Source organism: Triticum aestivum, chromosome 3D (genome assembly GCF_018294505.1).
Source record: "Triticum aestivum cultivar Chinese Spring chromosome 3D, IWGSC CS RefSeq v2.1, whole genome shotgun sequence".
Lineage (NCBI taxonomy): Eukaryota > Viridiplantae > Streptophyta > Magnoliopsida > Poales > Poaceae > Triticum > Triticum aestivum.
Genome location: NC_057802.1, coordinates 48,487,427 through 48,499,429, shown reverse-complemented (window position 1 = coordinate 48,499,429; position 12,003 = coordinate 48,487,427). Strand labels below are relative to the sequence as shown.

The 12,003-nt window shown below is 45.9% G+C and overlaps 1 protein-coding gene and 1 non-coding gene across 2 annotated transcripts; both read right to left on the bottom strand.

The window, feature by feature from the left end:
- Positions 1-9,929: 9,929 nt before the first annotated feature.
- TRNAC-GCA (transfer RNA cysteine (anticodon GCA)) lies at positions 9,930-10,001 on the bottom strand. The gene has a single exon. It is a non-coding gene; the product is annotated as a tRNA-Cys (tRNA).
- Positions 10,002-10,200: 199 nt separating this feature from the next.
- Positions 10,201-11,795, bottom strand: LOC123077297 (dihydrolipoyllysine-residue acetyltransferase component of acetoin cleaving system). Its single transcript, XM_044499547.1, has 2 exons — positions 10,974-11,795; positions 10,201-10,655 (listed from the first exon to the last, which is right to left on the bottom strand). Exons 1-2 carry the CDS (start codon positions 11,649-11,651, stop codon positions 10,353-10,355), a joined length of 981 nt encoding a protein of 326 aa, XP_044355482.1. The 5' UTR covers positions 11,652-11,795; the 3' UTR covers positions 10,201-10,352.
- Positions 11,796-12,003: the final 208 nt, after the last annotated feature.

The following is a 12,003-nucleotide window of genomic DNA, read 5'->3' as shown; positions in this document are numbered from 1 at the left end:
GCGTTTTTTCTATTTTTAAGTCTGCTCTAGAGGATCTCGATTTATTATTAAAAAAGAAAGAGAGTTTGCTCGGTTAATTTACGGAAAATCACAACATGCCCCCAAGATAGGGCATTCCGACTGACCTGGCTACCGACCCACACACACTGCTGAAAAGAGAGACACTGTCGAGGATGCCTACAAGGTGTCATCATCGTCACCTCTCCCTGAGCAAGCGACTCTTTTATCGGAGACGGCCAACCAAGAGCCAAAAAAATATGACTAGCAGAGTCACAATACAGTTCCAATCTCCGTAATTTTTGGAGGTCGTTCCAAATCGAGCCCACAAACCTTCAAATTTGAAGGTTAGGAGTGCTAATATGGAGCAAGCTCCAAACCCAACCGGCCACGCGGAAGGAAACTTTCAGACCGTTCTTCCCCTCCCTTTCGTGCCCATACCAATGTTGTGGCTGTGTTTTTTACCCATAAATGCGCCCTCTAACACCTACTCTCTGCCATTTGTCTTCCCAACTACGCATTAATGGCGCCCGTTCCTGCGCCCGCCAGCTATACGATGCCTCTCCCTCCACTACTCCACTCTGCTCAATGGCTCATCGCAAGCCCATTGCCACAGACATCAAGCAGGAGCAGGTGTATGACTAGGTTGTTCGATGGGCCTGTTGGGGAATGTAGTAATTTCAGAAATTTCCTACGCACGCGCAAGATCATGGTGATGCATAGCAACGAGAGGGGAGAGTGTGTCCACGTACCCTCGTAGACCGAAAGCGCAAGCGTTAGCACAACACGGTTGATGTAGTCGTACGTCTTCACGATCCGACCGATCAAGTACCGAACGCACGGCACCTCCGAGTTCAGCACACGTTCAACTCGATGACGTCCCTCGAACTCCGATCCAGCCGAGCTTTGAGGGAGAGTTCCGTCGGCACGACGGCGTGGTGACGATAATGATGTTCTACCGACACAGGGCTTCGCCTAACCACCGCTACGATATGACCGAGGTGGATTATGGTGGAGGGGGGCACTGCACACGGCTAAAAGATCAATGATCAATTGTTGTGTCTCCAAGGGGTGCCCCCCTCCCCGTATATAAAGGAGTGGAGGAGGGGAGGGGCCGTCCCTTTCTATGGCGCGCCCTAGGAGGAGTCCTACTCCCACCGGGAGTAGGATTCCCCCCCCTTCCAAGTAGTAGGAGTAGGAGTCAAGGAAAGGGGAGAGAGAAGAGAAGGAAGGAGGGGGCGCAGCCCCTCCCCCTAGTCCAATTCGGACTAGGCCTTGGGGGCGCGCAGCCTCTTCGCTCTCTTTCCCCTAAAGCCCAATAAGGCCCATATACTCCCCGGCGAATTCCCGTAACTCTCCGGTACTCCGAAAAATATCCGAATCACTCGGAACCTTTCCTATGTCCGAATATAGTCGTCCAATATATCGATCTTTACGTCTCGACCATTTCGAGACTCCACGTCATGTCCCCGATCTCATCCGGGACTCCGAACTACCTTCGGTACATCAAAACACATAAACTCATAATATAACCGTCATCGAACTTTAAGCGTGCGGACCCTACGGGTTCGAGAACAATGTAGACATGACCAAGACACGTCTCCGATCAATAACCAATAGCGGAACCTGGATGCTCATATTGGCTCCCACATATTCTACGAAGATCTTTATCGGTCAAACCGCATAACAACATATGTTGTTCCCTTTGTCATTGGTATGTTACTTGCCCGAGATTCGATCGTCGGTATCTCAATACCTAGTTCAATCTCGTTACCGGCAAGTCTCTTTACTCGTTCCGTAATACATCATCCCGCAACTAACTCATTAGTTACAATGCTTGCAAGGCTTATAGTGATGTGCATTACTGAGTGGGCCCAGAGATACCTCTCCGACAATCGGAGTGACAAATCCTAATCTCGAAATACGCCAACCCAACAAGTACCTTTCGGAGACACCTGTAGAGCACCTTTATAATCATCCAGTTACGTTGTGACGTTTGGTAGCAGACAAAGTGTTCCTCCGGTAAACGGGAGTTGCATAATCTCATAGTCATAGGAACATGTATAAGTCATGAAGAAAGCAATAACAACATACTAAACGATCAAGTGCTAAGCTAACGGAATGGGTCAAGTCAATCACATCATTCTCCTAATGATGTGATCCCATTAATCAAATGACAACGCATGTCTATGGTTAGGAAACATAACCATCTTTAATTAATGAGCTAGTCAAGTAGAGGCATACTAGTGACACTCTGTTTGTTTATGTATTCACACATGTATTATGTTTCCGGTTAATACAATTCTAGCATGAATAATAAACATTTATCATGATATAAGGAAATAAATAATAGCTTTATTATTGCCTCTAGGGCATATCTCCTTCAGTCTCCCACTTGCACTAGAGTCAATAATCTAGTTCACATCACCATGTGATTTAATACCAATAGTTCACATCACCATGTGATTAACACCTATAGTTCACATCGTCATGTGACCAACATTCAAAGGGTTTACTAGAGTCAATAATCTAGTTCACATCGCTATGTGATTAACACCCAAAGAGTACTAAGGTGTGATCATGTTTTGCTTGTGAGAGAAGTTTAGTCAATGGGTCTGCCACATTCAGATCCGTCTGTATTTTGCAAATTTCTATGTCAACAATGCTCTGCACGGAGCTACTCTAGCTAATTGCTCCCACTTTCAATATGTATCCAGATTGAGACTTAGAGTCATCTGGATCAGTGTCAAAATTTGCATCGACGTAACCCTTTACGACGAACCTTTTTGTCACCTCCATAATCGAGAAACATATCGTTATTCCACTAAGGATAATTTTGACCGCTGTCCAGTGATCTACTCCGAGATCACTATTGTACTCCCTTGCCAAAATCAGTGTAGGGTATACAATAGATCTGGTACACAGCATGGCATACTTTATAGAACCTATGGCCAAGGCATAGGGAATGACTTTCATTCTCTTTCTATCTTCTGCCGTGGTCGGGCTTTGAGTCTTACTCAATTTCACACCTTGTAACACAGGCAAGAACTCTTTCTTTGACTGTTCCATTTTGAACTACTTCAAAATCTTGTCAAGGTATGTACTCATTGAAAAACTTATCAAGCGTCTTGATCTATCTCTATAGATCTTGATGCTCAATATGTAAGTAGCTTCACCGAGGTCTTTCTTTGAAAAACTCCTTTCAAACTCTCCTTTATGCTTTTCAGAATAATTCTATATTATTTCCGATCAACAATATGTCATTCACATATACTTATCAGAAATGTTGTAGTGCTCCCACTCACTTTCTTGTAAATACAGGCTTCACCGCAAGTCTGTATAAAACTGTATGCTTTGATCAACTTATCAAAGCGTATATTCCAACCCCGAGATGCTTGCACCAGTCCATAGATGGATCACTGGAGCTTGCATATTTTGTTAGCACCTTTAGGATTGACAAAACCTTCCGGTTGCATCATATACAACTCTTCTTTAATAAATCCATTAAGGAATGCAGTTTTGTTTATCCATTTGCTAGATTTCATAAAATGCGGCAATTGCTAACATGATTCGGACAGACTTAAGCATAGATACGAGTGAGAAACTCTCATCGTAGTCAACACCTTGAACTTGTCGAAAACCTTTTTGCGACAATTCTAGCTTTGTAGATAGTAACACTACTATCAGCGTCCGTCTTCCTCTTGAAGATCCATTTAATCTCAATGGCTCGCCGATCATTGGGCAAGTCAATTAAAGTCCATACGTTGTTCTCATACATGGATCTCATATCAGATTTCATGGCCTCAAGCCATTTCGCGGAATCTGGGCTCATCATCGCTTCCTCATAGTTCGTAGGTTCGTCATGGTCAAGTAACATGACCTCCAGAACAGGATTACCGTACCACTCTGGTGCGGATCTCACTCTGGTTTACCTACGAGGTTCGGTAGTAACTTGATCTGAAGTTACATGATCATCATCATTAGCTTCCTCACTAATTGGTGTAGTAGTCACAGGAACAGATTTCTGTGATGAACTACTTTCCAATAAGGGAGCAGGTACAGTTACCACATCAAGTTCTACTTTCCTCCCACTCACTTCTTTCGAGAGAAACTCCTTCTCTAGAAAGGATCCATTCTCAGCAATGAATATCTTGCCTTCGGATATGTGATAGAAGGTGTACCCAACATTTCTTTTGGGTATCCTATGAAGACGCACTTCTCCGATTTGGGTTCGAGCTTATCAGGTTGAAACTTTTTCACATAAGCATTGCAACCTCAAACTTTTAAGAAACGGCAGCTTAGGTTTCTTGCCAAACCATAGTTCATACGGTGTCGTCTCAACGGATTTAGATGGTGCCCTATTTAACGTGAATGTAGCTGTCTCTAATGCATAACCCCAAAACGATAGTGGTAAATCGGTCAGAGACATCATAGATCGCATCATATCTAATAAAGTACGGTTACGACGTTCGGACACACCATTACACTGTGGTGTTCCAGGTGGCGTGAGTAGTCAAACTATTTCACATTGTTTTAGTTGAAAGCCAAACTCGTAACTCAAATATTTTACCTCTGCGATCATATCGTAGAAACTTTTATTTTCTTGTTACGATGATTCTCCACTTCCCTCTGAATTTCTTTGAACTTTTCAAATGTTTCAGACTTGTGTTTCATCAAGTAGATATACCCATATCTGCTCAAATCATCTGTGAAGGTCAGAAAATAACGATACCCGCCGCGAGCCTCAACACTCATCGGATCGCATACATCAGTATGTATTATTTCCAATAAGTCAGTTGCTCACTCCATTGTTCCGGAGAACGGAGTCTTAGTCATCTTGCCCATGAGGCATGGTTCACAAGCATCAAGTGATTCATAATCAAGTGATTCCAAAAGTCCATCAGCATGGAGTTTCTTCATGCGCTTTACACCATTATGACCTAAACGGCAGTGCCACAAATAAGTTGCACTATCATTATTAACTTTGCATCTTTTGGCTTCAATATTATGAAAATGTGTATCACTACGATCGAGATCCAATAAACCATTTTCATTGGGTGTATAACCATAGAAGGTTTTATTCATGTAAACAGAACAATAATTATTCTCTAACTTACATGAATAACCGTATTGAAATAAACATGATCCAATCATATTTATGCTCAACGCAAACACTAAATAACATTTATTTTAGGTTCAACACTAATCCCGAAAGTATAGGGAGTGTGCGATGATGATCATATCAATCTTGGAACCACTTCCAATATACACATCGTCACTTCACCCTTAACTAGTCTCTGTTCATTCTGCAACTCCCGTTTTGAGTTACTACTCTTAGCAACTGAACCAGTATCAAATACCGAGGGTTTGCTATAAACACTAGTAAAGTACACATCAATAACATGTATATCAAATATAGCTTTGTTCACTTTGCCATCCTTCTTATCCACCAAATACTTGGGGCAGTTCCGCTTCCAGTGACCAGTCCCTTTGCAGTAGAAGCACTCAGTTTCAGGCTTAGGTCTAGACGTGGGCTTTTTCACTTGAGCAGCAACTTGCTTGCCGTTTTTCTTGAAGTTCCCCTTTCTTCCCTTTGTCCCTTTACTTGAAACTAGTGGTCTTGTTAACCATCAACACTTGATGCTCTTTCTTGATTTCTACCTTCGTCGATTTCAGCATCGCGAAGAGCTCGGGAATTACTTTCGTCATCCCTTGCATATTATAGTTCATCACGAAGTTCTAGTAACTTGGTGATAGTGACTAGATAACTCTGTCAATTACTATCTTATCTGGAAGATTAACTCCCACTTGATTCAAGCAATTGTTGTACCCAGACAATCTAAGCACATGCTCACTGGTTGAGCTATTCTCCTCCACCTTGTAGGCAAAGTACGGTCAGAGGTCTCATACCTCTCGACACGGGCATGAGTATGAAATACCAATTTCAACTCTTGGAACATCTTATATGCTCTGTGGCGTTCAAAACATTTTTGAAGTCCCGGTTCTAAGCCGTAAAGCATGGTGCACTAAACTATCAAGTAGTCATCATACCGAGCTTTTGTCAAAATGTTCATAACGTCTGCATCAGCTCCTGCAATAGGTCTGTCACCTAGCGGTGCATCAAGGACATAATTCTTCTGTGCAGCAATGAGGAAAATCCTCAAATCACGGAACAAGTCCGCATCATTGCTACTATCATCTTTCAACTTAGTTTTTTCTAGGAATCATATCAAAATAAACGGGGGCCTACATCGCGAGCTATTGATCTACAACATAGATATGCTAATACTACCAGGACTAAGTTCATGATAAATTAAAGTTCAATTAATCATATTACTTAAGAACTCCCACTTAGATAGACATCCCTCTAATCATCTAAGTGATCACGTGATCCATATCAACTAAACCATGACTGATCATCACGTGAAATGGAGTAGCTTTCAATGGTGAACATCACTATGTTGATCATATCTACTATATGATTCACGCTCGACCTTTCGGTCTCAGTGGTCCGAGGCCGTATCTGCATATGCTAGGCTCGTCAAGTTTAACCTGAGTATTCTGCGTGTGCAAAACTGGCTTGCACCCATTGTAGATGGACGTAGAGCTTATCACACCCGATCATCACGTGGTGTCTGGGCACGATGAACTTTGTGGTGTCTGGGCACGATGAACTTTGGCAACGGTGCATACTCAGGGAGAACACTTTTATCTTGAAATTTAGTGAGAGATCATCTTATAATGTTACCGTCAATCAAGGCAAGATAAGATGCATAAAAGATAAACATCACATGCAATCAATATAAGCGATATGATATGGCCATCATCATCTTGTGCTTGTGATCTCCATCTCCGAAGCACCGTCATGATCACCATCGTCACCGGCGCGACACCTTGATCTCCATCGTAGCATCGTTGTCGTCTCGTCAACTATTGCTTCTACGACTATCACTACGGCTTAGTAATAAAATAAAGTAATTACAGGGCGATTGCATTGCATACAATAAAGCGACAACTATATGGCTCATGCCAGTTGCCGATAACTCGGTTACAAAACATGATCATCTCATATAATAAAATATAGCATCATGTCTTGACCATATCACATCACAACATGCCCTGCAAAAACAAGTTAGACGTCCTCTACTTTGTTGTTGCAAGTTTTACGTGGCTGCTACGGGTTGAGTAAGAACCGTTCTTACCTACGCATCAAAACCACAACGATAGTTCGTCAAGTTAGTGCTGTTTTAACCTTCTTAAGGACCGGGCGTAGCCACACTCGGTTCAACTAAAGTCGGAGAAACTGACACCCGCTAGTCACCTGTGTGCATAGCACGACGGTAAAACCAGTCTCGCGTAAGTGTACGCGTAATGTCGGTCCAGGCCGCTTCATCCAACAATACCGCCGAACCAAAGTGTGACATGCTGGTAAGCAGTATGACTTGTATCGCCTACAACTCACTTATGTTCTACTCGTGCATATAACATCAACGCATAAAACCAGGCTCGGATGCCAATATTGGGGAATGTAGTAATTTCAAAAATTTCCTACGCACACGCAAGATCATGGTGATGCATAGCAACGAGAGGGGAGAGTGTGTCCACGTACCCTCGTAGACCGAAAGCAGAAGTGTTAGCACAACGCGGTTGATGTAGTCGTACGTCTTCACGATCCGACCGATCAAGTACCGAACGCACGGCACCTCCGAGTTTCGCACACGTTCAACTCGATGACGTCCCTCGAATTCCGATCCAGCCGAGCTTTGAGGGAGAGTTCTGTCTGCACGACGGCGTGGTGACGATGATGATGTTCTACCGACGAAGGGCTTCGCCTAAGCACCGCTACGATATGAACGAGGTGGATTATGGTGGGAGGGGGCACCGCACACGGCTAAAAGATCAATGATCAATTGTTGTGTCTCCAAGGGGTGCCCCCCGTATATAAAGGAGTGGAGGAGGGGAGGGGCCGGCCCTCTCTATGGCGCGCCCTAGGAGGAGTCCTACTCCCACCGGGAGTAGGATTCCCCCCCTTCCAAGTAGTAGGAGTAGGAGTCAAGGAAAGGGGAGAGGGAAGAGAAGGAAGGAGGGGGCGCAGCCCCTCCCCCTAGTCCAATTCGGACTAGGCCTTGGGGGCGCGCGCAGCCTCTCCTCAATCTTTCCCCTAAAGCCCAATAAGGCCCATATACTCCCCGGCGAATTTCCGTAACTCTCCGGTACTCCGAAAAATACCCGAATCACTATGAACCTTTCCGATGTCCGAATATAGTCGTCCAATATATCGATCTTTACGTCTCGACCATTTCGAGACTCCTCGTCATGTCCCCGATCTCATCCGGGACTCCAAACTACCTTCGGTACATCAAAACACATAAACTCATAATATAACCGTCATCGAACTTTAAGCATGCGGACCCTACGGGTTCGAGAACAATGTAGACATGACCGAGACACGTCTCCGGTCAATAACCAATAGCGGAACCTGGATGCTCATATTGGCTCCCACATATTCTATGAAGATCTTTATCAGTCAAACCGCATAACAACATATGTTGTTCCCTTTGTCATTGATATGTTACTTGCCCGAGATTCGATCGTCGGTATCTCAATACCTAGTTCAATCTCGTTACTGGCAAGTCTCTTTACTCGTTCCGTAATACATCATCCCGCAACTAACTCATTAGTTATAATGCTTGCAAGGCTTATAGTGATGTGCATTACCGAGTGGGCCCAGAGATACCTCTCCGACAATCGTAGTGACAAATCCTAATCTCGAAATACGCCAACCCAACAAGTACCTTTCGGAGACACCTGTAGAGCACCTTTATAATCATCCAGTTATGTTGTGACGTTTGGTAGCAGACAAAGTGTTCCTCCGGTAAACGGGAGTTGCATAATCTCATAGTCATAGGAACATGTATAAGTCATGAAGAAAGCAATAACAACATACTAAACGATCAAGTGCTAAGCTAACGGAATGGGTCAAGTCAATCACATCATTCTCCTAATGATGTGATCCCGTTAATCAAATGACAACTCATGTCTATGGTTAGGAAACATAACCATCTTTAATTAACGAGCTAGTCAAGTAGAGGCATACTAGTGACACTCTGTTTGTTTATGTATTCACACATGTATTATGTTTCCGGTTAATACAATTCTAGCATGAATAATAAACATTTATCATGATATAAGGAAATAAATAATAACTTTATTATTGCCTCTAGGGCATATTTCCTTCAGGGCCAACTTCAACCGTGCTTTGGTGGTTGTTGGGAAGATGGATGCTGGAACGAAGCATGGACGGAACGGGATGAGGCCGCCCTGCCCTATTTCCGCTCCATTCTGGCCCACAATGTCCTCGCCCGCGCAAGTCCGGCATGGGACGAGGCCACTTTGGCTCGTTTCCGTGAGACTGAGGTGGCCAATGCTGTATCGTTTAGCATCGGCTAGTCCCGCTGCCATTATCGTTTCAACAACTAGTTAAGTTATATGTTTAGTTAAGTTTTAATGTTCTATATGTACTAAGTCGTAGTGTGACCAATTTTCCGCCCCTATCTGTGAAATAAACTGGTTGGGCCGGGAAATCGTCCATGAATGAAATCGTATGTGCTAAATTCATGAGTGCTTTGTGTGGGTGGGTGGGTGGGGAGTTGGGCCGTGAAGAAAATGTTATACGAGTCTCACACACAGATTTTTTTTTACCGATTTTAAGTTTACCCCTTGGTTCGGCGGCCTTGAAAATATTATGAAAAATCCCATGTCTTCTCGAAGAAGCGACATAAAAAATTATCATGTCCTTTTTGAAGTTAACGAATGAAAAGTACTTATCATGTTTGCCAGAGTTTTCATACGAGAGGACCACATGAGTATATCATGTTCTTTTCAAGAAGTGACATCTACCAAAAAAAAGAACAAAAAAATGCACAAACAAGAGGGCCCAACCGGGTTCGAACCGGTGACCTATTGATCTGCAGTCAATTGCTCTACCACTGAGCTATGGACCCATTTGATGATAAATTTCTTACGTAACTCTACTCACTGGATAAGTAGCGGATAATCTTTTACACCACACCTGAGCTTACTTAACTACGGCCAACGTGCAACGTATGTTCGAAATCACGTGCTCCAAGTCCAACCCAAGAAGAACTCGACATGAAATGAGAGAAGACCAGATGCCGGCGGATATATGCATGACACTCAAACTGTCAATACGTACTGATCCTCTCATTTCAAAGTAAAATAAAGACGAAAGAGTCTCGTACCGATCAAGCGGCAGTGCTGCCACAGTGCCACTTACACCACATACGTGACACACCTGCATGAAATCAAGCGGCAGCCTCTCTAGCTAGCTACTACTATTTGGCGGCGTTGCCATTGGAGGAGGAAGGCGGAGGGAGGAGGAAGTCGAGGAGGATCTGGTTGAAGAGCTTGGAGTCCTCCTGCTGCGGCAGGTGGCCCGTGTTGGGGATGATCCTCACCGTCGCCTTCTCCCCGAGCTTCTCCTTCACCTTGTGCGCCTTGGCCACCGGGAAGATCTGGTCGAACTCGCCCCACACGATCAGCACCTCCTGAGGGAGAGGGGTGATCTGGAAGCCGTGCCCGGAGGCGATCCCCTTGATCAGCTCGATCTTCCCCTCTCTCTGGACGGCGAAGCACTTCTGCACAATAAAGCGTACGTACTTTGGTTAATTGTTAATCAATTAGTTGCAATCTAGTACTAGTACCCCTACTCTAACTTGATATTTTATCGTGGCTACATGCATGCTTGCTGTGTCACACACGCACATTCTCCACCAACTGATCGGTCGGTGGCAGATGTGATTCGCCACCAAATCGTTGGGGCGATCCATCATTTTCTTAGCTTTTTAATCATGGCGGCGAATGATGCACACTACTCCTACCTTTCCAATTGAAGTGTTACCCACGTACGTATCACGTATGCATGGCCTCTGTGTGACGTGGGAGTTCGTACGTACCCGGAGGAGGTCGCGGGCGAGGCACTCGGGGAGGTACTTGGGCGGGCCGTGGGCGCAGATGTCCATCAGCCGCCGCAGCGCCTTGGTGTCCGCCGGCACCATCAGCTCCGTCACGTCCGCCACGCCGCCCTTGGCCGCCAGCGCCCGGTCGTCCTCGGGCCCCTTGGCCAGGTCCGAGCTGCACACCGCCACCTTCCCCACCGTCCACGCCCCTCCTCCCTGCTGCAGCGCCCGCGCCAGGTGGTACGCCACCAGCCCGCCGTAGCTGGTGCCCACCACGTGCACGACGCGCCCCTCCCCGCCGACGAGGCTGTCGCTGGCGAGGAGCTGGGCGATGGCGGCCGCCTGGAACGCGTCGGAGCGGCCCGGGGCCCGCGTGGTGGACGCGCCGAAGAAGAGCAGCGTGGGCACGATGAGGTCGAAGTGCTTGGACAGCGGGCCCGCCTGCGCCGCCCACTGCCACGTCGGGTCCGGGCCGAAGCCGTGGATCAGCACCACCACCGGCCGCCGCCCCCGCTGCTGCTTGGATTCGGCGTCGGGGGAGGAGAGGAGGGAGGGGTGCGCCCAGAAGTGGAGCGTGGTGTCGGCGTCGACGGCGACGGAGCTTGGCCGGAGGCCGGCCGAGGTGAAGGCCCGGCGGAACACCGCGTTGAGGAGGGACACCACGCCGAACCCCATTGCTCTCTCTATGTGTCTGTCTGTCTCTCTCTCGCTCTGCTCAGCTCTGTCAAGCTCTGCTTCTTCTGCGATGTCTGTCTGCCTCGACGTGCGTCTTATAGTCTGTGTGTCTGCTTGTTCCCGTCCAATAGTAGTATTAGGTTTTGTTGCTTAACTACTAGTGTACTTTGTGATGTTATTCCAGGTAGAGGTAGGTGAGCATGCAAGCATGGTTGGTTCAAGTGTGTCGACTGGATCGTTTCTGCTGCTTCTAGAGAGAGTTGGGAGAGAAAAGCTGACTAGAATGCGACTCAGATGGGGATGCAGAGTATGGAGGAGTGACCATGGAATGCTCTGCTTTTTTTAGTACGAA

Excerpts from the sequence above, each read along its gene's own strand:
- LOC123077297 (XM_044499547.1), bottom strand. The coding sequence starts at position 11,651 with ATGGGGTTCGGCGTGGTGTCCCTCCTCAACGCGGTGTTCCGCCGGGCC. Across the intron at positions 10,656-10,973 it reads TCGCCCGCGACCTCCTCCGG|AAGTGCTTCGCCGTCCAGAG; the intron begins GTACGTACGAAC and ends TTTATTGTGCAG.